Below are 25,170 nucleotides of genomic sequence, written 5' to 3'. Positions count from 1 at the left end.
ACAGTACCATGTAGAAATGTCTGTATGGTGTCGTGCAGCAGTGTTAGCTAGAGATTACGGAGTTGTACAGTTGCATTAGGTTTCTACTTGTGGCTTCCAGTCCGAACTAGCTTGTTTGGTGCCAGCTTGCTGATCTTTGCTTTTTTCATCATGCTATGTTATATCCTTTGTTCCTTGGTGAAAGTCCTGTTATAAGTCAGCAGAAAACTGGAAATAGTACAGAAGAATTCCAGCTCTTGGCTCCTTGTCCTACCGCTCAGTATTACTCCTATTTGGGGAGGTAAGGAGGGGGAGTGAAGATCAGGCTTTCTGTACTCATGGTAAGCTTGACACTAAAACACCCCATCTTTTAGTTTCCATGTTGCAATCCATGGTTCTGAGATATGAACAGTCATATTTTTGTGAAGATTGCTGCTCAGGCATTTATAGTTCCCAGTAATCCCATCTGTCTTCTCCATCTCTGGCAAAAACCTTTAGTGCTCACCTGTGTTAACTCCAAGCAGCATTCTGTGTTTATAGGGAAAATACAGAGATTACTATAACAGCATTAGGCAAAATAAATTATCTGACCAGTCAAATGTTGCCTTATTGTACTTCAACTCAAGCCAGTTAGTATTCTTTTAGTCTTGCCAGAAACAAAATGGTTAAGTCTGGCTCCTAGTAAGGCAAGTTCATATAATAGAGTCCATATTGGTAGATGGGCAGATAATAACTTCTGCATTTGGTTCTGCCCACAAATGAAATTAATGACAAGTTGATCTGTGACTTCAGATCGCTTCAAATGTGTGAGTCATTGTGTTGTAATGAGAGTTCTGACAAATCTAGCTGTAATGCTTCTAAAAGCTGTCCCTCTCTCTTCCTCCTTTTTCTGCTATCAAGGTTGATATCTGTATAGCTGTTATATCTGTTGCTATCTGTATAGCCAAGGTGGTAGAAGGAATGTGTTTCTATCTGTCAGCCATTTGGGTCTGGCTTTTTTATATGACAAAGGAAGTTAGCATTTAAACGCTAGGGACAAAACTGAAGCTGAAGTGTAGGCATGCATTTACTTTACTGATTGTGCTGTTGGGCAGGAATGACAACTGTAGGGTAATAACTTAAATTGCCCTGTTTGCATCAGAGCACCCAAGTCAGATATCTGGCCAGAAGGTATGCTTTTGTCATATCTGACTTGTTAGTATGCATGTTTTTTCAGGATATTCATTATCTGTGGAACTCAGTGTGATGTATTACTGAAGTGGCCAAGCGTTTTCCCTAAGTTTCTGGTTTTACTTGCATGTAACTTTAACCATACCTAACTTTAACCATGGCATCAGAAACCCACATCAGATTTTTTTGCGACTCATAGGCCATAATAAGGCACCATAGGGAGTTCCAAATTTGGTGGGCTTCAGGGTATGTACACAAACAACTTCCTAATTAGCTGTGCAGATGCCTTACTGCGAGTCAAAAACAACAGTCTTCAGAAGTGTCCACACATATCAGCAGAAGATTTTCTTGGCCCAGATGTTTCTGTGTTATGATGAGCTGGAAAAGTTATTTAGGAAAATGATAGAAAAATCACTTCAATAAGATCATATTTTTCTCCAGACTTGCTATATACATTTTAATCTAAGTGAGCACCTGTGAAACTTCTACATATCAGTAAGAGTGCTTGTGTTAGATCAGACCAAAGTGGCCAAAAGCCAAGACAAGGAAAAGTGAAAGAATGCGGCAAGCATATAGGTTACATCCTCTAAAATACTTTTTCAACCTTTCCCAATTTGAAATTAATGCACTGTCCGAGGCAAAGGTGGCTTCTAAGTGTTTTGGAGTTTTGAGCAGTGGGTTTGTCTTTCGTGGGTCTGCCTGGTCTCCTTTCAGTCCATGTGTTTTCAGCATCCGCAGTATTCCATGGCAAGGAGTTCGACAGCTTAACTGCTCATGGTCACCTCCTTTTGTTTGCTCTGAAGCTGGCTGCCTCGTAACTCTATCTCAAGGCCCGTAGCTCTTCTGTTGGAAAAAGCAGTGAACAATTGATTCTTTCCATCCTTTTTATTTCCCTCATGATTTTCTAGCTGTTTAGTTTGCGTGAAATTAAAAAGGAGCGAGCTGCAAAGGTGACCTTGTAACAGAAAACAAAAGCTTGTAGATGTAGATACAGGTATATATAAATGCTGAGAGCAGTGTAGACGTTCTTATTTAGAAAATGAAAAATAATTTTTATGTGACTTCGTGTTTTGAGTTCTCAAACAACCATGAGAACTGTGATTCAATTTTTTGAGTTGTAGGCAGCCTGGGACAACTGCAAGCATCACAGAGTACCTCACTGGCTGTGCCACCCTGTTAGCTAACTGGCACTATATTAATCTGAGTGGAAAGAAAATTCAGCGAGGGTCTAGGTAAACTAAAAGGAAGTCCTATGCTTGCTTTTAAATGTATCTCCAAAGATCATTAATGAAACAGCGAATGGGAGACAAAGCACCTGGGCAACAGAATTAAGTTGTTGTTTTCAGATACTTAACAAATGAAAAAAGTTCTACTTCCTCAATAAAAAACATATTCAGAATCAATCAACAGCTTGTCAGTAATATGCCCTAGCTTGTCAATCTCTAAAATGTCTATTACATTTCATTTGCGGGAAAGAGCATTTCACAATAACATTGGCATTCCTTGAATGTTTTATAGTAAACAGTGCTTTGGATGAGATTCCGGCCCAAGGGGGCATGCCTTCATGTTACACAGGCCCTCTAAAAGATGAAGACTGTGTCTTTTTGCAGGCACTTTGCAGCGTATGGAGCCATTATCAGTAATGGTGGATAGCCCCATTTGGGATATGGTGATCAAAGCACTCTTTGCTCTGGCTTTTCTTCACTGCAGAGGAGTCAGCTCTCCTGAAATGTGTTTGGCCATGTACTATTATCTTGAAGTACCAGTCCTGCAGAATGTAACATGATGCTTAACACTTGGACAGATAGAAAAATCACTGAGAAAATAAGTATTTTATTGTGTTCTGTCTTTTACATACAAGTTTAAATGCTTCGTTATCTTAATGGCATCATTTAGAGCATTTGAGAATCCAGTAACTTCTCTGCTGCTCTAGAGAAATTACAAAAAGCACGTTAAATGGTAATGCTCAGATAGAGTGAATACTGGCTGTTGATAAATTACATATGACATCTACTATGCTGGATTCTATGCCAACCAAGAACTGCTGGAAAACGCATCTGTTTTGTTTTAGAATGCAGAATATGGCCTTTATTTGTTCCTATTAAAGGTACTTGTTCACAGCAGCGCTTCAGCCTGTTCTTATCTGAGTTTTTTAGCTTGTTTAGGGGTTTGAGCTGTCTAAAGCTTTTCTAATTCCCATGATCAGTCCCAGTCCTGCAAGGACAAATACACTAGGCAGGGATCACTGGAAGAAGCAAAGTTGAAAGTCAAAAGGTAAAACTAAGTTCAGAATAAAAACTAAGTTAAGACTAAATACTAACTGGGATTGTGGAGAACCAGCATTTCCTTGTGTTGCGTGCAGAACTAGAACAGGTCACTACCGCTCATTGACTATAAATAAATGAGTATGCCTTAGTTCCTTCAGCAGTGAAGCAATGCTCAGTGTGTTACTGTTATCAGGAATTCAAGGGAATTTTCAAAAAGTGAGCAAAACAAAGTGACAGACTAGAAGGGAACATCCTGCTCAACACGCAAGTAATACTTTGGCACCTAGAGGCTGTGGCCTGCTCTGTGCCAGAATATCATATTGTGCTTATACATGTCTTGTTAGAACAGTTGCATTTAGCTTTCACAAAATCTTTCCAGCAGTTGGCCTCCCATAACCGTCAGAATGATTGAGTAATTCAGATGTCTTCCAAGCTGCATCCTTTCCCAATAACCTAGATTGTTTCAGATTGAGTGTGTTGTGGAGACAAACATTTGCCAGGAATTTCTCTTGCAGGAACTGGTGGAAACATCACTGGAGCTGACTGAAACCAGGCAACCATATGGTTTGCTATAAATTTGTCTTGGTAGCTCTTGATCACGCGTCAAATTTAGCTCTATTAAGATTCCTGAACAATTTTGTTATTTGGCCTTTTGCACTATGGGCAGTGAAATAATGTCTTTGTAAAGTAAAACTGAAAACATATGGTTTCTAACCCAAAACAAATGGTTGTGGGACTGCCATCCCATGCATGTGGGCAGAATGTGAAAGAAAATTGAAATTCTATGCAAATGTAGAAAGGGAGTGATGGTCCTGGCCATGTGTAGTCACTGTGGGAGCTGCCAGCCTAATGGCGAGTGAGAGGTGTGGTCATAAGCCATGAGGGGTCTCGGCAGTAGAGACAAGTAATTTTTGTTTGGTGTAATAGATGCTTCACCTGGAGAAGATATATAAACAAAGCAACAGTCTGGGGAAAAACAATTTTATCAGTACTATTTTGAGTAGGACTAAATTGCCTTTGTTTAAGCCCAGGAAAAATACTTGGAGTTTTGGTTACATGGATAGATAGTACATTTTTGAATATAGTTTCTCCTATCTGGGAAGAATCTGCAAGACTTGACACAGCCTGGTTTGTGGCCAGGGAGATCACAGTCATAAATGAGACCCAGACGGCAGGCAGATGTGGCAGGGATGTTGAAAGAAGGTGTTTAAGAGTAGGACTGGGCTTAAAGTGCTTTGATCAGTAGAAATCAGATGATAAAAAGTCAGGGCCGGTTCCTAAGCCAACTGTTAAAAATGACTTTCTGTAAGCTCCCCTGCTTCCTCTTGATACACAAGTTGGTGGGTAGCTCTCCAGCTTCCCCAGCTGCTCAGAAGCTCCTAGGCCTCACAGAAGGAGTTTGTTGTCATCCTACCTGTTTCCTCTTTACACGTGGAACTTGCAATGGTTAAAGACAGGTTCTTGTTGAACATTTACCCGAAGCACTGGACCACTGGGCAGCTTCTCTACCATTAAGTCCAGTCCAGGAAGAGGCTCGGCTCTTCCGGCTTTGGCTCATAACTGCCAAAGTTATGCAGCTAGGGGAGATGCAGCCAATCTGTTCAGGACCAACTTCTTAGTCTAAAAATAGTCCAGACATTCTTTCACTATCATAAGCATCGTCATGTTTTAAGAGTGATACTTCTATGGCACTTGATGGCTATGCAAAGGAGTTGGATTACCTTGCAAAAGTTAATGACTTCACTATTGCTGAGCTACTGTCTGTGTAAGAAGAGGGAAGTCTGATGTAGAATATAGTGGAGGCTGGAGGTCAGGCATCGTTTGTGATACTGAACCCAAAAAAACAATTGCTTGTGAAGCTGGTGGTAGAATGTGACTATCAATAACAGTAGCAGAAGGAAGTCTGTCTCGCTTCAGCACGAGAATATGCTGTCCTTAGCAGTCCACTTCCTGTTGGAATACCTCACCCAAAACCCAGAGAAGTTGGTAGAGTGACTGCCCTTCATTTCAGTACGGGCTGACAGAGGGAGGAGTGACAAGGAAGGTTCCAAAAAACTTCAGATTTTTAAAAGAGGTGAATGTCTTTTTTTTGTTGTTGTTGCTTTGGAGTTGCTAACTTTTCTACTTTTTCTCCCCCAAATGTTGTCTACAACCATAATGATTTTACAGGGTTTTTTTCTTTTTAGACCTGAAAGTTGAATTCTCATAAAGTCCTATGACAGCTTCTAGGGCCGTAGGGGAAAGATCAAATACCACAAGAGCCAGCAGCACTGGTAGTGACATGTTTGTGTACATACTCAGTGACAGAATGTACAGAATAGTGTTCTGTATGCTGTCTGCAGTGTGTTAGCTGATTCTTGTTACATGTTTGGCAGATTAAAATCTATCCGGCACTTGTTTTTAAACTGAAGGAGAGCAGCACCCTTTTAAAATCTTTTAAAATCTTTTCAAACCAATGGAACCTCAGCACTTGCAAGGCAGCAAGGATTGCAGCCATGTTACCTTATACTGTTTTCTGCCTTTTTCTTTTTTTAAAACAGAAAATATTTCCAGCAACTTTGCTACTTAAATATTTTTTGCTAATTTCCCAAGGTCAATTATTTGACCCCATGTTGGGAAGAGAGCTCCTTGCTGGCTAACACCTACAAAAGGCAGGTGTGCTGTCTATGGTAGCAATGATGTGAGCGGTAAATGCACATTACAGTTTCTCAAGGGTTAAGCAGGCTTGAGGTGCAAAAATGTAAATTCACTGAAGATTACCAGATTTTAATGATAAAACATGTGTGATAAATTCATCAGAAAGCTCCAAAAAGGGGAGAGAAAAAAAACCACATTGATAGCATCTAACTAGTGGTACCCTCCTTGCCAGGAGGCAGCAGATATTTTTGACCTACCATTTAATGAGAAAATTAGATGTTACTTAAAGATAATTTAGTAACTTGCACATATGCATTAGTATCTTTCTGCTTTCATCTGCTAGTCTGCATTCTGGTTATATAATTCTTGGATGTATTATCAGCAGTTTAAGAAAAACTGGGGGAGAGGGACACAGGGAGCATACTCTCAGCCTCTGCCTAAAGTCAGTGAATCAATGTAGTAACAGTTCTGCCTCCCAGGTCAGCTCCCTGGTGAACAACTCTCCTTTCCCCTTACCCCTGCCCTGTGGAGCTGGTGAAAAGAGCTGCTCTCAGCAGCAGTCTTAAGGCCTGTGCCCGACCTCTTTGTTCCCCAAGGAAGACGCATTCCCTCCAGTCGTCTGTCTGAGTTTCCTACGGCCTGGCTTAACTCCCCTTCAAGGTGGCTTCTTTCCCCTTTTCCTTTCGGAGAGGCAGGAGCATCTGTGCTGTCTGTGCCCGGGGCAGAGACAGCTGTGAGCCGTGCCCCAGCGAGGGTGTCCCTGGCCCCGGCGCTGGCGGTGCTGTGCTTGCCTTTCTGCGTTGCCTGTGCCCGTTACGACGCAGGAGCCGGGGAAGGTCCAGCAGCTCGGCTGCAAAGACAGCGCCTGGATGTGGCTTTCCATTACTTGCGATGATCTGTTCCTCCTGCCTCTTTACCTGATTTTCAATTTGTATCCATTTAGTCTGCAGAACAGTAGCCTTCTAAATTAAAATGTAGCCTACGTGGCCCACACAATATATCACATCACCACTGTGTCTGACTGCAAAGAAAAAGAAATGTTTTGTATTGATGTGCTGAATACACCACACTAAATTCGGCACCATCCCACAGGACTCCTGTTTTCAATAATAAATATAAATGACTCAGCTCCAGAAGCAGCTTTCTATTTGCCAATGGGTTATTTTTTTGATGGAAAAATCAAACCTGCCTGTATTTCAAGCATGTGAACTACAGCTGATTGTTCATAAATGTATCTTAATTTATGAGTCTACTCTGAAGTAATTAAATCTTGTCATGGAGAACATCTGTCTAGCAAATGTCTAATAAGTTGTGGAGCCAATCCCTGGAGCATTTCTTCTAGTACAGTTTACAGTGTCTCCTGCTGCTGCTGTCCTGTTTAGGGGCTGACTGTGCCGTCATTTTAAAATCAGTCATTTAAGAATTCAGTATATATGTATGATTGGGGCTAAAAAAATGGGTCATATACAAATGACCTGGGCTTTTCTTGGCTTCTGGGTTTCAAAAAAATATGCATATCTGATCCTTTCCCCCTTTTTGTTTTAGATTAAGGAAGCACAGTAGAGATTGCTGGTTGTGGGTGATGCTTTCTATAGTCTAGCAAAAAAAGTTTGCAGTTTGCATAGCTTCTGTTTTAAACAACCTGCATTTTTTTAGGAAGTTAGTGAGGGAGGCTAGATGATCCAGTGGCATGGAACCAAATCTCATTTATTAAAATCTGGAAATTTTGTTACTAACTTCCCTGAGGCTCAAGACTTAAATTTGTATTCACTAATCCACTTGATCTTTGTTCAGCAAGATGTACACACGTGCTTAAGTTCCACTAAAATCAGCGCATGAATTGAAGCCTGTTTTTTATGACTTGCTAAATGAAGATATTAGATCTTAGAATCAGAGTCAGTTTTCCAAGACGAGTAAGCAATGGATGTGAACTGGAACCAAAAAGGAGGGAACTGCACTATTCTTGCTGTGATACATGCTAATTATACACCTATAATCAATCAGAAGCAATTGAAAACCCTGATTTGCTGTTACTTCATGAAGAAGCGTTTCTGGGAAGGTTGGGTCATGACACAATTACCTGCAATTACAAGGGAAGGAATTTGATAGTGCAGGTGCACTCTTCTAGTCCCGTATATTGGGTTGTGATCCAAATTCAACTGAAGTGACCTAATGTGTGTTCAGTAAATTAGTACAGTCACTTGTACTGCCCTGATAAAACTGAAAGCAGATAGGCTTGTTCACAAGAGCTAGGCATGTGCACCTGTATTTATGAAAGCGTGCCTCGTTTGTGTGGATACCATCTACGCATGCCATTTGGGTGTTAGTCTGTGGCAACAAATTCCACTGATGTGGGTGGGACCAGGCATTCAGCCTCACATTTGTCTGTTTGTCTCTGTGATGTGTCACAGGCGTGCGTTGAATGGGGTGTTTGAGAAGCTCTCTTTTGTCTTTGTTCTGTCTGTATTTCCAGTCTCACTATCACAACTTGATTCTGCTTCTCCCTCTTTGTTTTCAGCCATTGTCAATGTTTTTTTCTAGATACATCCAAGCAGTAGAAAATGTATTTTGCACTGAGGGGGTCATTCTTGGATTCAAAGGAAAAAAAGGTTGCTACTCTGAATATCTATTACTAGCCTAATGTCGGTGGTCATAAATATCTTTAAAAATACATATATCATGCTGACTAGAATTCTAGAAGAAAAAAGGCTTAAGAGCTGATCTCAGGGTTTTTTTTTTTTTTTTTTCCTTTTATGGACAAGGAGAGTTTGAGTTCAAATTGTTGGGTTTTGCCAAGACCTAAAAACACTTAGAGTTCTGCAAAAGTGTATCACTACAGGTATAAAAACAGGCAAGTTGCTCTATAAAAATACTACGTTTCTTGACCAAATTGTTAGGGTTTTACCCATCTGACAGTAGTACCACAGAATGATTAGATGCTTTAAGAGAAGCCAATCAAAAACAAAATATGTGCTTTTAAAACTATATCTTAAAGTTGCTTACCGGCATGGTCCAGTTATATTTTGAATAAAGACAATCTTAGTCTTCAGACCTGGCTTTTTGCTTAGTTTAAACCATTATACAAATGGCAGTGACTTTCAAAAGAAACTTCTGTTGTGGTACATTAGAAACAAGAAGCTCAGACTTTAGTTTGGAGGCTTGAGAAAAGCATCCAGTTTGGGGACTGAGGGAGTTGCTCTAAAGCCAAGGATACCCTAATTTTGAAGGCTTTATTTGCCTAGCCCTTTCTCCTCTAACAACGAGGTGGCTGATGTGGCCTCCAAGTTACTCAGTTTTAATTTTCTGGATTTCCTGTTCCCATGATTTACATATAGCTAGTGAAAATGCAGGCCAGACATTGTAGAAATCATTTTCGATGAAAAAGCTGCACACAGAATCACTGAGGATGAAATCTCCTGGAAATACTGTAATTTTAGCTAGGAATGATAGCAGTGCCATCAACAGTATAGATAAAGCTGGAATAATTTATAATGTCATTAGGAACCAGTGTAAAATCACAGATTAGAAATCTCGTCTCTTACATTACTTGTTATTAGACTTAAAGAAGAGTCTGTGTGTTCTGTAAACCCATGATAACAACATTAACAAAATGAGATAGCATTTACATTACATGCAGAAATAATTCAAGCAGTGGGCAGTTTTAAAAGAGCAATGGAGATTTCATTTTACATAAAGGTTACAGGCAGAAAATATAATGGATGATTACACTGACAATTATACTCTGTTCATTGCTGTGCCTGCGCATAGTAATCATGACTTGGCCAAATCTTGCACTTCTGACTCGTCTTAATTACCGTTAATACCTTCGTCTTTTCTGTAACTGCAAGAATAAGAAGTGTGGTACAATAAATAGTCAAGTGCCTTTGTATAGTGGTAAAAGGTGCCTTTGTATACTGGTAAAAGGAGATGGAAGGAGGTGGATAACAGAGTGCTCTGAGAGACTCATTTTCTATGCAGATCCATTAGCTGTGTCAGGAATACTTGCCCCACAGTGTTCCTCTCATGCTGTTTTTCCTGCAGAAAACTGTTTTTCCTCCCATGGAGCATCAGATCCCAAGAGAGGCTATTGAAGATTCGTATAAGGAGAAATATACAATTTAAATGCTGACTTCTGAGAGTGAGGACTCTCACTGACATCAATGGGTTCCAGATGTGCCTGTAAGGACTTCAAGATTTGGCTCAGAAATTTGTATATTATTTCTCCTTTTAGAGGCAGAGGCAGACTTGAAGGGGTAAACAACAGGCTAGGATATAGATGACCTGTACAGTTTCCAATATATGAAATCAGTCTCCTACTTAATAACTGCAGGTCTATTGAGAAAAATAATATTTGATGAAGTGGCATTTATGATGACACTCTACCATTCACTTAACTGAGTCTCTCTCAACACACGGTGCTAACCTAGCTGTGTTGTCCTTAAACTCTGAAGGGCATCACTCCTGGAAAGTATTCACACGGCAGTGCTTACATTTGTGTCTCTTTTTATTGTTTCCATTCGTTTGAATGTCCCCATTACTGATGGTGGCTTTCTTGGTCTCTCTTCTCATTACCTGCTAAACAGGTTTCCTGCTGACGTTCTCACAAGGAAGAGAGAAGAACCCAAGAAGATGGCTGCGAGTGCTAACCAAAAGCATGTTGTGTTTTACCATGGTAGGCTGCATTACTTTGATAGATGTAAAAAAAACCTGTAGCCAAGATAGATGTACTGAACAGATGGTTCTTCACTTTCCTGTCTTTTAAGCTCTACATTGCTGAGAACAAGGATGCTTTTTTGTTGTCTGTACTACTGTTTGTCTGTCGTAGAGCTGGGGACTTTTTTAACCGACAACTTCTTCGCAGAAAAAGGCAGTTTTGGTAGGAACCCGATGTGCTCTCTGAGCCAAACTCAGCAAATAATTTTGTCTGAAAAAAAATACTGGAAAGAATCAAATGTTTTGTATAAGTACTTCTACGGTTAAACATTTTGCTTCAAAATTAACTTTTGTTACAAAAAAAATCCATTGAAATATATACCAGGGCTAAGTGAAGCAGGGCATTTTGCTGACTTGAAATGTCATTTGTATTTCACTGCAAAATCCCAAAATACTAATTTAAAGTTGCTTTGAACATGTTTGTGTGAGGTTCAGCCAAACAGCTACAAAGTATCTTGCACAGCTAGTCTTTTAGACAAAGAGCAAACTCACTCACTGTCTTTGCTCTTTCCTGGAGACTCTTTTTGTTACTTCTTGTTTTCTCTCATTTCAAAATGAGAGCACATCTTTCCAAATACAGTCAGCAAAATATAATGAGCTCTGCTATTCTTTGGCTTACTTTAAATAACACGTTTCCTTCACTGTATGAGTGAAGATGCTTATCTACATAACTGCAGGCATTTCATAACAGCATCTTCTAAAAGTCCCAGAAAAATGTGAACGTGGCAAGGAAAATGTAAGCAGTCTTATGCTGCCAGAGGGCTCATTTTCTGGAAACTTTGAGTAGAAAAAAGGCAAGATTAGCTGGTTAGCAGAAATGTATAAAATTATAAGTACACTTTTCAACTGATATTTGAAAAAGCTTAGTTTTCCAAATCAGTTTTATAACTCCCGACACAGGAAGGGAGCTGACGACAATCTTAAACTTCCTGCAAGGTGGCTTTCCAAATATTTATTTCATTTACATACGCACAAGCACACACAGTTCATTGGCATTGCACAGGTGGAACAGTAGACCAGAACAGTAGTTTCTGATCTGTAATTAAATCATACAATGCATTGTTTAACCCTTAGCAAGACAATCTAGTATCAGAAGCCTTAATCTAAGAGACAGAAGGCAAGAAGCATTGAGAAACATGCAGAAAGAATAGCCTGGAGAGTGCTTGATTTTTTTGGTTTGTTTCAGTATACTGGTTAGTGATTTTAACATTGCCTTCCTGCATAGGAGATCTATGGAAGCAAAAGGACTGTTTTGTAGGTACATAAGCTTTGTGTACGGCTACAGTAATTGTGTGCAGATCAGAATTCAAATTATGCATTAATTTTTACATACACAAATCTCGTCATTTAATCTTACAAATAGTGAAGGATCACTTTTATTCTCTCGGTGTACTCAGCTTTACCATCAAGACCTAGCACAATGCATTTTTTTTTTTTCATTTTGAACATCAAGGAATATTTCAGCAAAAAATAGATTCGTTTGAACAATGTACTGATTTATAATCATAGCATTTTGATTTAGTGCATAGTTCTTCACTGAATTCTTCAGTGTTCAATGTTTTGCGGCTGCATTTGAGTTTAAATGGAAAAGAAATGAGAGAAAAATGGAAAAGAAATGAGAGAAAACTTTGAGGAAAACAGAACGCCCCTCATTATGTCTGTAAAGTTTTATAATGGCAACAAAAAGAATTTATGAGTCTTTAGAAGTGATTTTTAACAGGTCGGATGTTACCAAAGGTTTTAGATAACATTGCATAAATCAAAGGCCTAAACAATGTTAAGGATATATATATAGTATAATAAGTAAGAAATAAACAAGGAAAACTGTTTACATAAGCAATGAAACTGTTCTGCTTTTTGCTTTGCTTTTGACATACAGAGGTCATATTGGGACATGAAGGTGGAGATACTGAAATAAGGTCTTTATACAGGATAACCACTTAGCTCTAGTGGAAATTCTACCAGATTGCTTTATAATCCTTAATTTAATCCCTATTCAATTTTACTGGAAAAACAGTAGTTTAAGAAACAAGTATAATAATAGAATAATACATTCCCTCAGTCTGCAGATGTGATTATCATTGTTAATTCCCACTACCGTAATTAAATGAGAAGGGCAGATTTTAAAAAATTCATTTATACAAGAATGTGAAATCAACTGTAGGTGATTTTGAAAACTAATGGGCAAATACGGCTCATCACTTGTGCTTGGAAATGCACAGTTGTATTGGTGTAATGTGTTTGTGTGCATATATATGTACACACATATGGCATATATATGACATATATTCACATATGACGTGTATGCATATTTATGTATACATATATATGTTTTTTAGAGAAGGAAATACAGTATTGTGCCTTGCAAATATTAAATTCTGTTTTCTCTCAGAAGGATTCAGATTTTTTTAAACAAGATGTAGTGTATTTTCTACAAAAGTAGTCTCATATGGCCTTGAGTCATTTGCTCAATAGTTCTTATAAAGTCTATTGCTTTTATGAAGACTCCAGAAGTTATCTATGCTGTATGTATATAGCTGCACATCAGTATCAGTGGGTTTTATGATAATTAATTGATTAATAAAGGTAAGATTTTGCAGTTCATCAGCAGTTTTGTGCAAGCTATCCCTATGTACACGCTTGAATTACAGGGAAAGTTACCCTGTATTTATTACAGGGTAAAAGCCCTCACGTGAGTGCTTAGCAGAGAGCAGATGAGGTGCTGTAACTTCTCCTTTCATCTAAGGGTGACCTATTCTTGTTCCTAAGAATTAAATTAGTCACAGTAAACTTTCAGGAATCAAAAATGAATGGTTGTGGACAAATCCAGGGGTGAAGCAGATAGTGAAGGTGATGATAGCGAGGAAAGCTTCGTCCTGAAGCCCCGGAACTTCTACATGGGAACTGTTAAAGAGCCGAGGAGTAGCTAAGCCTCTGAGGAAACAAAGTAGAGGCAACCTGAGGTAGGCCTCTCTACTGACCTGAAACCAGCACCATGTCTAGGTGGGACACTATGAGTTTACGACCGTGTTCTCCTAAACCTTTCCTCTGCACTTTTCCACAGGTAACTTAGAAGCAGTACTCTGTGGGACTAAGATGATCTTCTACTGTGTATCTGTGGTCAAACTGTGTCAGAGAGAAACCAGTAGCAGTGACTAGGGCCAGATGGATCCAGAGAGTCAAGGGACTTGTAAAGAAAAAGAGGACATAAACATAGATGATAGTCTAAAGGGGAGTAAATGGGGGAATTCTTCTCTGAGGAGTGCAGGCAGAAGTATAACAAGACGTTTTGGCTCCTGTTGGATTCCCTGCATTAGCTTTTTTCCACCACTACCATCTCATTCCTCCTTGTTAGAGCCCTGAATACAAGCAACGGGTCTGCCACTTGAGATCGTCCTGTGAAGATCAAAGATACAGTCTGGTGCCGGACCGTAATACATAGCTAATTAGTTAACCTTCACTTTTAAATGGGATGATGTTGTAATGTTTGCTTTTTTTCCCCAGAGTTCAATCTTTTCTAGAAACATTTTTGCTAACAAATAACAAGTCTGTTATCATCAGTATCTGGCAGGGCACTCAAAGAAATTAGATTGCAATTAAGCAAGGCCATAACTGGATGTTTAATCGGAAAGATGTACGAAACAACAACAACAACAAACCACAGCCATTTCCTTACTCATAAAAGCTGCAATTTTCCAGAATTTACAGAATTGGCAACTATCCAATCAAAAATCACTGAAGTAAATGAAGATGGCCGTGTTTTCTATTAGGTACCACATCCTGGGTAAAAGTGGTTCCTGTTTTCCACGCATTGGCACTGATGCCACAAGAGACCTCATCATAGCTACCCTGCAATGGTAGCCCTGTCAACTTTTAGCTACCCAAATATGAGGAATTCTAGCCCTGTAATTGTAGCCATGGTTATTAACTTCTCCGTTAACGAACCAGCTATGGAACTCACTTTATTGGTGCATTAGATGCTGAGGTGCTGGGAACGCAGAGCCCTGGGTTCCCTTTCCACCCCTAGTAAGGAACCTGGCACTACCGAATCTAGAAAGAGTTAAACAGGAGCATCAAGCAAATAGCTTAGACTGCTTCTCTCTGCTCAGCAATGTAACAGAGAGGGCTCTGCTGAATTTTTAGCTGACTCTTGTTCCCTACTCAGCAAAAGAAGGTGCACAACCACTGAGTAACTTTTAAAATGAGGTGAGTGGCAGCTGATTCCCTTTGTGAACCCTCGTATTTGCTTTGAAGTTGACCAGAATAAAAATTGGAGCAATTAGAAAAAGTTTTTTCAAGTATGGTTTCCCGGTTCTTCATTCTTTCCATGTCCACCTAAGCTAATAATGCTCCCATGGACTGACCTCCTCCTAACCTTCCTCCAAAACGACTGCTTTAGTGCTGCGTTGAGTTAGACTTCAGCCTACCCTATGAAAGTGAGTTTGCCTAGTACAAACGGCTGTTTCTCAGAAACTGCTAACTTTGCCTTCCTCTTAGTTTTTCATACAGTTTCCTGTATCTGGATGTCTTTTCTCAAGTATCAAAATAACAAAGTTGGCTCTTCCTTCTTGAAAGGGGAAGAAACAATGTTAAATACTTTTAGCTTTTTTTAAAGTTTTAATAGTGCTTGGCTGTGACTAGGACTCTCTGCATCTGTTTTAATAACACTTTCAGTCCTCTCAGCTTTCTGTATTGCCAGGCATCATCTTGAGCCCTGGCAGAAAGTTTGTGTTCTTATACAGAGATTTTAGCGTTTGCTACTTTTTTTTAACCATTCAGTGATGGAGCATGTTTAACCTGCACTCTGAAAAAGAAGAGGAAAAGACAAGAAAAGAAAAAAAAACCCTTCTATTTTAAGACACAAGTGATAGCATCCCTTTTATCCTAGACAAATTTCTTGAACTGCTAATGATGTCAGGGGCCCTCCAGCTCATTTGAGCTGGGGTTAGAAAGGCAGAAGCAGCTAACTGGGTTTCATTCAGGAAAGGCAATGTGGAATTTCTGTGGGTCCTACCAGGTGGCTTTTGGTCTGTGAAGCCTGCCAGCAAGGAGTTGGTTTATTTGTATTTAATGACTCACGAAGGCTTGTGGATCAGCTTTATTTTCTTTAGTAAACCAGAGGGATGCTCTTTGATCCTGAAAGTGAAAGGGACCACTTCAAGAATCCATCTCCATTCTAGAAATCAAAGGATTGATTGAATCACTTAAAGGGAGAAAGGAAAGATGTGTGCCATGACTAAGCTGCAAAGATGTTTTTCTGTGTATTCTCCTACAGTGACTATGAAATGATCCTGTTGATACCTGGGGCCCCACATAGTGTGGTTCAGGGATGGCTGAATCACATTGTTTTCTAATAGCCCTTCCTCAGGCAATTACTTTTTTATCCCCATTTATGCATTTGCTTTTTCCAGACATCAATAAAAATGGTCTTGACTTTAAAATGTGTGAGTACAGGCCCAGGCAAAGGGCTTGTTGCTACTGTGTCTCTTTTCTCCCCTGTTGCCACTCTAAAAGGATCTCACGAGACTCTTTTCCCCTTCTCTGTTCTCTTGCATAAATACATGTCCTCTCGCTGCCACTACTCTTCTGCTGCCCTCTCCCTGCACGCTGTGCTCATTCCTTTCCAATTTAATCTTTTCACAGATGCAGCTGATGAAAGAGTCCATCTTTATCCAGCAGCTCTATAAATCATTGAGCAGGCTCAGATTTACATTTAAAACAGCATGAAAGATGATAAGTTAGGAGACTGTGATGAACTTGTTTGATAGAAGTCATAAAACTTTCTCTACATAAATAAAAATAGAGAAATTAGGAGAGGTTTTGGCATTCTTAATGGATGGGCATTCAGTGGAGGCTTGCATGGTCATCTGGAGGTACTGGAAGTTGAATGCAAGGTGGAAGATGCTGCAGAAAATAAAATGTAAAGCAAAGGTTGGCATTCAGTTGGGAAAATCAGTGACAGGGAAAGGAAGCAAAAGCTTCTGGGATTTGCCCTGATCTGAATTTTCTTGACTTGTATATGACATGGTTTGAATAACTTCTGTCTCAAAAGACCTAATTTACATTGCACATATAATAGATAAGCCTCAGATCTAGGGTGTGTGCAAATGTGGAATCCATGCCATATCATATATGCAAAGTGGGAAGCTCTAGTATCTGCAGGCTGTTGTGAGAGAGAGGACCCTTAATGAGGACCATCTCTGACTGTGTGCTTCTTATATATGATGTTATCTTTTCTACTACAGCTGTGGACATCTTGTACCTTCAATAAGCAACTGCAGTAAAATATTTAGAAAAGACAGCAATGGGACAAATGGAGATGATTTTTGTTTAAGTATCTTGAAGAGGCATGCTCATCTAAGGCAGTGTATCCAGGAAGAAATATCAGCCTGAGCTGGCAAGGGATTATCACACTATTCTTTCATACGATGCCCTTGAATTATGAAATACCTATTCAAAATTCTGGACAGAATTTGCTTATTCTGAAGTTTGTACCCAAGGTCCTGACTGCTAGAATTGTATGGAAAGGTCAGAAGCTAAGCTTACAAGGTTCTCATCCTGGATTTGTTTTTGACAGAAATCCTAGAAAGTGTGGACTGTATATACCTGATGAGGTGATGATGGTATAAAAGGAAAAGAGCATTCATGAAATGGAACTGCAGCCGCTAGGGCGGAAAGATTACTGATCCCATCTCCACCAACACAGCAGATGAACTCCCTGCTCTGGGTTTAAATTTATGGGTGGCAGGAGAGGGGCTGGAGGTTGGACATCTCTTGCATGTGTTTTTGTGTTCATAAAAATTGCTTCATTTGCAAGAGTTGGATGCCTCCTTGAACCTACCTTTTGCCTCTGAGTTTGTAACCTGGGTTTGATAGCAAGAAAATTATGGTATGTGGCTCCAAGATAAAATGTGGCTCCAAGATAAAATTTCACTCACAGTATGTCACAAATGCATTTCTACTATGAACCTTTCTGTTTTCAGATGAAGTTTTATCAGTAGCTCAGTCTCGTGTCCAACAATGACAGTGCGAATACATTGTTAACATAGATCAGATACGAGCGGAGCAGCGCCCATTTCCAGTACTGCCTTTGGCTCTCTGGAGAGTCAGAGAGGCATTCACGTGCTGATTATGTGCAATGTGCAACTGGAAGATTTTCTTTGATTTCACATGGACATGCGTGGCTATTGTTGTTTTAATTTTTCAGGCAAGTGGAGCTTCTGGAGAATGAGGTGCCAGTCAGTCTTAAAGAACTAGGTTGTCAGCACGGTGTGATCCAGCCCACTTTGAGGCAGGGTTTTAAGGGACAGTCAAACACATATCAGTGGCCCAGTACAAAAAAATCTGCTGGCGCTATGTCACATAGCGAGGAGCAGATAAAAGCCTGTAATAAGTCTGTCTAAAACATTTGAGATTAGAATCTGATTATAGGTATCTGGATAAACATGATCTTACCAAAACAACTGTGAAAGAGTGGGAATATATGTACTTTTTGGGTTACAGAATATGTTGGATATCTGACTAAACAAAAATAAGATGTGAAATACCACTGTCTTCTAAATGTGCTGGTTGGCCATTGTGCGTGCGTTTGTGTTTTTAATGATTGGTGGCCATTTCTTCTCCCAGGAGATGCTGTCAGAAGGTGCCATAAGGAAGGAGGGAAAATGTCACCTAGCAACAGAAGCCCTGAGAAGAAAACTTCCACACTCACCAGAAGAGGCAGAGCGAGCTGGAGCGTTGAGAGGAGGCACGGACAAGAGCTGAAAAGGCTGCTTGTCTGCTGCTCTGGGGCTGAGCTTAACGCTGTAGTGGTAGGTGCTCTGGGCGCAAACGCTGTGTAAAGGGAAGTTAGCATCTCTGCCAGTGGTTTGCATAGAACTTGGTTTGCATAATGGGACTTTGGGTTACTTTTTCTGTGACTCTCTAATTTGAATTTGAAAATGATAAAATCTTAAATCATGATGGGAATCTACATTTTAATTTAAAAACAGCAAAAAAGTAAACTTGAGGAAAAAGCATTATTCCTCTTTTATCTATCTCATTTATCTCTTTTATCCTTCGCTACCATTAGCAAAGACTAAATTAGTAGATCTTCCTTCTATCATCTGGTTGAGCAGAGAGGGGCTTTTTTTTTTATGTCTTTGAGGCATTAGAGATTCAGAGTCGAGACACCTGCCCCTGGGTACCGTAAGGAAGCTGGACAGCAAGAAGAGGCGGACTGGTTTGTGGGGGAATACAAAACAGCTTGGGAAACGTTGATACACCTGAACTGACAAAACGCTGAACGGGATTGTGTGCTTGATGTGAACAAGGCATACAGTATTCAAAAACAGGCTAGTGGGTCGTGGTTGAAAATTAGAGGGCAAGAGGTCTGTCGCTTGTGCTGCCGACTTGTACGTGGTGCATTTTACCTCCTGCCTGTGCTCGCGTGGCAGGGAGAGCAGGTGTAATAGCACGGGGAGGCTGTGAGTAGGCCTGATCTGGCGTACTACTGTGCGTGCGAGGCACACACAGCTGCTGCTGTTTTATTTCAGCGCTACACCAGCAATAACTGCCCTTAGTAGACACCTCTGGCTGAGAGTTTTACAGTCAGGGATACAATATACTTTATGATGCTTGCATGCATGTTATACCTGCAGACTTCCGAACCTGCCAAGAGTGCCATTGCAGTATGGCAGTTTTATTTATTTATAGCTGCTTTTAGTGCTGTGGGGGGCAGCGGAGCTATTTTTTGGGGCGTTCCCTGGGTTGGTCAGTGCACCTGAGCCTTGTCAGTCTCTTCCCCCGCGCCGCACCCGGAGTCCCGGCCCCACCCCGGAACAGGCGCCGCGGGGAGCCGCGGAGGCCGCGCCCGCCTGTGGGGGAGGGGGGGCCAGGCGCCCCGCTGGGGCACCGCGCCGCAGAGCTGCCCCTGAGCCCCGCCCCGCCCTGCCCGGGGCGCGCGGCGGGCGTCGCCGTCGGGGCGCAGCAGCAGCTCGCTGCCTTGTGACGTCATAGCGAGGAGCCCCCCGGGGCCGCGTGAGGGGGCGGCGGCCCGGGGCGGGGCGGGGCCGGGCGCACGTGCGGGGCGCCCGCCGCGGGGCTCGCGCCGCCCCGCCCCTCCCTTCCCCTCCCCGCCGCGCCCCGCCCCGCTCCGCCCCCCCCGGGGCCGCGGGCTGGCGGCGGGGGCGCAGCGCCGGCCGCCCCCGCGCCGCCGCTCCCGGCGGGCCTCGGCGGAGGAGCCGCCTGCCGAGGTGGGTAGCGGCGCGGGGCGGCGGGACGGGCAGGGCCGCGCGCTAGGGCCCGGGGGAGGCGGCGGCGGCGGCGCGGGGCGCGGAGGCGGCCGGTGGGCCGGGGCAGCGCTGCCATGGCGGCGGCGGCCCCCGGTCTCGGCGCGGCGGAGCGGCCCCCTCAGAGCGGCCCCGGGCGCCGCAGGGCCGCCGCCCCCCGCCGGCAGCTGCGTGGCCGCCCCGTCAGACGCCGCCGCCGCCGCTCCGGGCTGGGGGAGCCGCCGCTGCTCCGGCGCGGCGGGGGGAGGAGGAAGAGGAGGGGAGGGAGGTGAGGTGCCGCCGCCGCCAGCCGCCTTGTCGCTCTGCTTCCCGCAGCCGGTGCGGAGGAGGGGGCAGCCCCCGGCAGGCGTCCCGAGATGCTGAAAGTCACCATGCCTTCCTCCTCCTCCTCCTCCTCCTCCTCCTCCTCCTCCTCCGCCTCGTCCTCCGGCTCCTCGGCCGCCGGCCGCGCCGCCGCCGCCGCGCCCGACTACTGGATCGACGGCTCCAACAAGGACACGCTGGCCCACTACTTCGAGCTGGAGTCCGAGCTGGGACGGTGAGCGGCCGCGCCGGGGATGCCGGGGGGGTAGGGGGGGGACGACCCGCCGGGGCCGTGCGGGGCCGGGGTCGCGGTCGCTGCCCCGTTGCGGCCGCATCCCGATGTCGGGAGCGACAAAACTTTGGTTCGTGCGAGCGGCACCGGACCAGCGTGCCGCTTTTACGGCGTGCGTGTCTTCCAGATTTCCATGGGAAGTAATTCCTCGTAGGGCGCAAGCTTTGCCAGTCCCCCAAAGAAATAGCGATTTTTCTAAGAGAAGGTATCAGCCCGTCTGGGTAAATGCCTGTCCGCGTGAGCAGCCTTACTGTAGTCGGGCTGCCCGTATATCTGCAGGCTCTAGACCGCGTACTGTATCAGCTGAATGTTAAGCATTCTTTGATAGCACTAAAATGTTGCTAATTCACAGCTTTACTCTATATAAGACCTTTTATCGCTCTCTCGGTATCAGCACCTTTAGACCCTGCACTGACAAAACCCCTGCTGAAGATACCATTGCATGGACAGGCCTCTCCAAACAGTGTCTTTTCGCTGGAGTGCAGTGTAAACGAGTGAATTGGCACAGCTTCATTCATGAATTTTGCACTGATGCTTCTGCCTGGTAGCTTAAAGGTCCCAAGTGTTTTTGGTTTGTTTTTTTTTTATTTTCAAACTGAAACCCAGTATAAAATGCCTTTACCTATATCTAACATGTAGTTTTTGCTCTCTAAATATAATGGTTGGTTCATATTGAATTTGTGGGTAGAAAATAGCACATAAAAAGAAAAAGTAGGTAAGTAAAGCTTTATCAAGGGTCTTGCGATAGATGACTCTACAGATAGCAAAGTTAATAATAGCAGTTGTTAATTTTAACAACAATAGATTGTCAGAATCCTAGATGATAGTGAGAAATTTGCAGGTAATAACATGGTTGCCTTGGTACAGTATTTTTGCAGAAAGGACATGTGCAGTGAAAGATGTTGCTACAAAGCATACCTGTGCTTGCCGTACTGTAGGGGCAGGAAAGGCTGTAGAAATACAGTAGGATCAATCTTGGTTTGCTGGCTAGGTCTCAAGCAGCTGTTACTGTCCCTTTGCTGCTATTGCCACTTGTGTTAGTCAGATTTAAATAAGCATAGATTTATGTACCCTTACTACATTGATGCTTTACTTCAGTGTACACCTACAAAGACATACAAACAGTGTAATGCAGGAAATACTGTCTGGTCAGTATAATGTCCAAAATTGGCACAAAAGTGTGTACTGCTGAACAAAAACAGTTGATATCAACTCTGTCACCTGTGTTAATGCTGTGTTATGTGTGGTCTCTCTATAATCCTGTTCAGCATTTATGCTAGTGACTGTAGGTTGAATTTACAGTCTGTGTTGATGATACATGATGTATTTATTGCATAGCCTGGGAAAGGGCTTTAAAATGTATACTCCCCTGCATGGGGTAGGAAAAGTTAATGAAAGCTGGAGTATAGTGGGATATTCCACCTTGCAAGATGAGACAGTAGAAGATGCTGAAACCCTGACAAAAGCTTTGAGTTTGAGAGAGAACCACACCCAGCTAGTGTAGAGATGCTAGTCACTGAGTCTGTGCTGCTATTGGGTAGAACTAGGAAATCAGATTAAAAACAAAAGCAGAAAGAAGATAGGAAATAAGAACCATCTTGAACAAAGACCCTGGGGTAGGGAGGGGGGAGAGGAGACCTCAGAGGGGAGATTGCACTAAAGGGAATGGCAGTGAGATCTTGGTCCTCAGCTCCCAAGGCTCACACTTTGAGATCCCTTCTGAGCCAGCATTCAGGGTGCTGCTGCGTATTTCAGGTTCCCTCTCATAGCTCTGATATGTCTTAGCATATCTAACAGAAAGATCCAACAATCATTTTTAGTTAATAAGTATCATATGAAACTGCATTCTGTGTTTTTTTTTCTCTTGGTAACCTTGGCTCTAACCTTTTAATTTTGGAGATGACTATGAGTACCTCTGTAATAAATACTCCTTGCCTAAGTTGGTGGTGAAAATCTATGAATGAGGCTGAAAAGATGCAAGAAGTCTAAATAACGCTAAAGGAAACAACAGGAAGCATTATCCTAAAATATATTTAACAAGTACAGGGATTGGAAGATGTCTTTTGTAAGGCTGCAAAGACCTGTATATGGACAGCTGTTGTATGGGAGTTCCTGTTGGAAGGAGTGCCCTTTCTGCAAAGCATGTCTGCCAGATCCCTGAACCATTATAGCCAGTAATTCTTGTTTGTATGACCAGCTGAGGTGCCAGGAAGAGAGGAAAGGTCTTCTAGCAAAATGAAATGTCTAAAAGCTTGGCTAGCAGTAAACAGTTTTCAACAGTGGAGTTTCACAGGGATCGGTACAGGGGTCCATGCTACTCAACGTTCTCGAAAGTAGAATTGTTGAACAGTGAAATTTGCTGATCTTACTAAATTGCTGAGGGTTTTAAAGACAATGTTGCCCATGAAGAATTGCCTTGTTACACTGAATGGGCATTTAAACAGCAGGTGAAATTCAGTTTAGGTGAATAAATGCACATAGGGGTGGGGGAGAAGCCCTATGTTTCACATAAAAGAGTGAAATCTGTTTGAATCTTTACAGTTATAATTTGCAGGTCTATGAAAACATCAACTCACTGCACACTAGTGCTCAAAAATCCCCCAAATAAAATGTTAGTCTGGTTAGTTTTCCTTTCCTGGTGAATCCTATAGGGGGATTGAGACAGAGATCTGTGAAGTCATGCGAGGCACAGGACACCTGGTTAGGAGTGTCTGTCTGCTTTGTCTTTTTTGATGTGTGATCTACAGGGCATCAAGTGAAGCTAGCAAGTTCAAAAATGAGCAACAGGAGATAAGACTTTGTATTTTTTTTGTACTGTGTGGAACTGTACAAAGTGGTGGAACTGCTGGCTACTGTATATTAGGGATGCCAGAAGCTTACGTGGGTTCAAGGGGCAACTGGGCAAGTTCACGTTGAGGAAATCCATCAAGACTGATAAAATACAAAGATACTAATTCTTGAACTAGAAATTGTTGAATGTTATGAGAATATCCTTTGACAGTATTGCTGTAGGTTTGCTCTGTTCTTGTATTGAGACATCTGGGTTTGGCCACTGTTAGAGACAGTATTCTGGGCTAGACAGACTTCTAATCTGACCTAGTGCAGCTGTTTTTATGCTTTACTGAACGCTTGGCTAACTCACCTTCCTTTGAGTCCATTTCTGACTGGATGGGTTTTGTGTGTGCCATATAACAGGAGTTCAGAATGCTGTGAAGGTGAAATTTTGGTCATCTTTGTTTTACTAACTGTATTTGCTATTTCTCTGAAGGTGGCAGCATTGGCGAGTTGTGAATTTTTGAATCTTTTTCTGAGTGAATTTCAACTAAAAGCTTATTTTTCACACTGTCTCGAGAAAGGATTTAAATAATATTAGGTACTAAACTTAAATATTCCGTAAAGCTTAAGACCTTTTGTTATCCTTATATAACTTACTCTATATCATTTGGTACGGAGTTTCTAAAGTAAAGATTAGTATAGTGACATTTTGAGGTGGGGAGGAAATTCAGTAATAATTTTTTTGATGCTTGGCAACATCACAAAAAAGAACTTTCTCTTTGCTGGAATTTTAATTAATGCTTTACTTAGCATGCAGTATTTCATGCCTAACTCTGCCAAAAGATGGAATGATTTGAGTTGAAACTCTCTAAAGTAATTATTGTAGGCATATTGCGGATCTATTAAATGTTAAAGAGCAACTGGAGATATTTCCTACCAAATCCTTAGAGTTTTCTTTCCATTCCAAAAATAAAATAAAAAAACAGGAAAGGCTACAGGCATTTTTCTTTGTATGAGGATGATCAGCAGGATCTTAAAGGGTTACTTTTTCCTTCCTGGACCAATCTTTCAACTGTGCAGTCCTTGTTGAGGACCTGAAACTGAAAGATGCTTGGGACTTACCTTGAATGGACAGTGTGAGCTGAATCATAGGTGGTTCCTCTCCTTGAGGAGTTCTTAATGCAGAGAGTTTGAATCTGAAGTGTGGTTTGAACTTGCAGTCTTGGTATGCAGCCTAACATTTCTTACCCTGCCAATCCTATTTACAAGTGCTGTCATAGTAGCATTTACTTCTTAATGGTAACAGTAGATGAAATCAGGTAACTGTTTCTTATAAATGTCGTCTTATAGAAATGGATTGGTTTTGCATGTTAGGCTTTAAAGTTCAAACTTTTTACTTTGCAAGTATGTCAGATTTCCTTCCATTCCTCCATATTTAAAAGAAAATTAAGGGCCTTTTTTTCTTAACTGTATATCTAAAGAATCATTTGTTATACAGACTGTTTGCCATGTTTACTTTGAAAATCACTTGTTCATTTTGCTCTGTGGTGCATTTAAAGTAGGTCACTCCCTTCTTCAACACAGCATTTACTTGTATGTTTGTGATTTTTAATGCTGGGCCTCAGGATTTCCCAAGCAGCTACATACGTGCTGCTGACAGTACATAGTGTGTTAGATGTCTAAATGTGAGTGTGGGGTGCTTAGCTGAACTGAGGCAAGTGATTCCACATGCAGAATTATCTTTGAACAGTAACTGCCTGTGTAG

The 25,170-nt window shown here is 41.9% G+C and overlaps 1 protein-coding gene across 1 annotated transcript in view; it reads left to right on the top strand.

Annotated features, from left to right (window-relative positions):
* The first annotated feature begins 19,907 nt into the window (after positions 1–19,907).
* LOC135324820 (calcium/calmodulin-dependent protein kinase type IV-like) overlaps positions 19,908–25,170 on the top strand; it is a 173,660-nt gene continuing 168,397 nt past the window's right edge. Inside the window, exons 1-2 of the mRNA XM_064501784.1 lie at positions 19,908–19,999; positions 20,351–20,573. Coding sequence (XP_064357854.1) covers positions 20,392–20,573 — 182 coding nt within the window. The 5' untranslated portion in view covers positions 19,908–19,999; positions 20,351–20,391. The remainder of the gene's footprint in view (positions 20,000–20,350; positions 20,574–25,170) is intronic.

This window comes from Dromaius novaehollandiae, chromosome Z (genome assembly GCF_036370855.1).
Source record: "Dromaius novaehollandiae isolate bDroNov1 chromosome Z, bDroNov1.hap1, whole genome shotgun sequence".
NCBI lineage: Eukaryota > Metazoa > Chordata > Aves > Casuariiformes > Dromaiidae > Dromaius > Dromaius novaehollandiae.
Note: the sequence above shows the minus strand (reverse complement) of the source record. Positions and strands in the feature narration are given on the sequence as shown.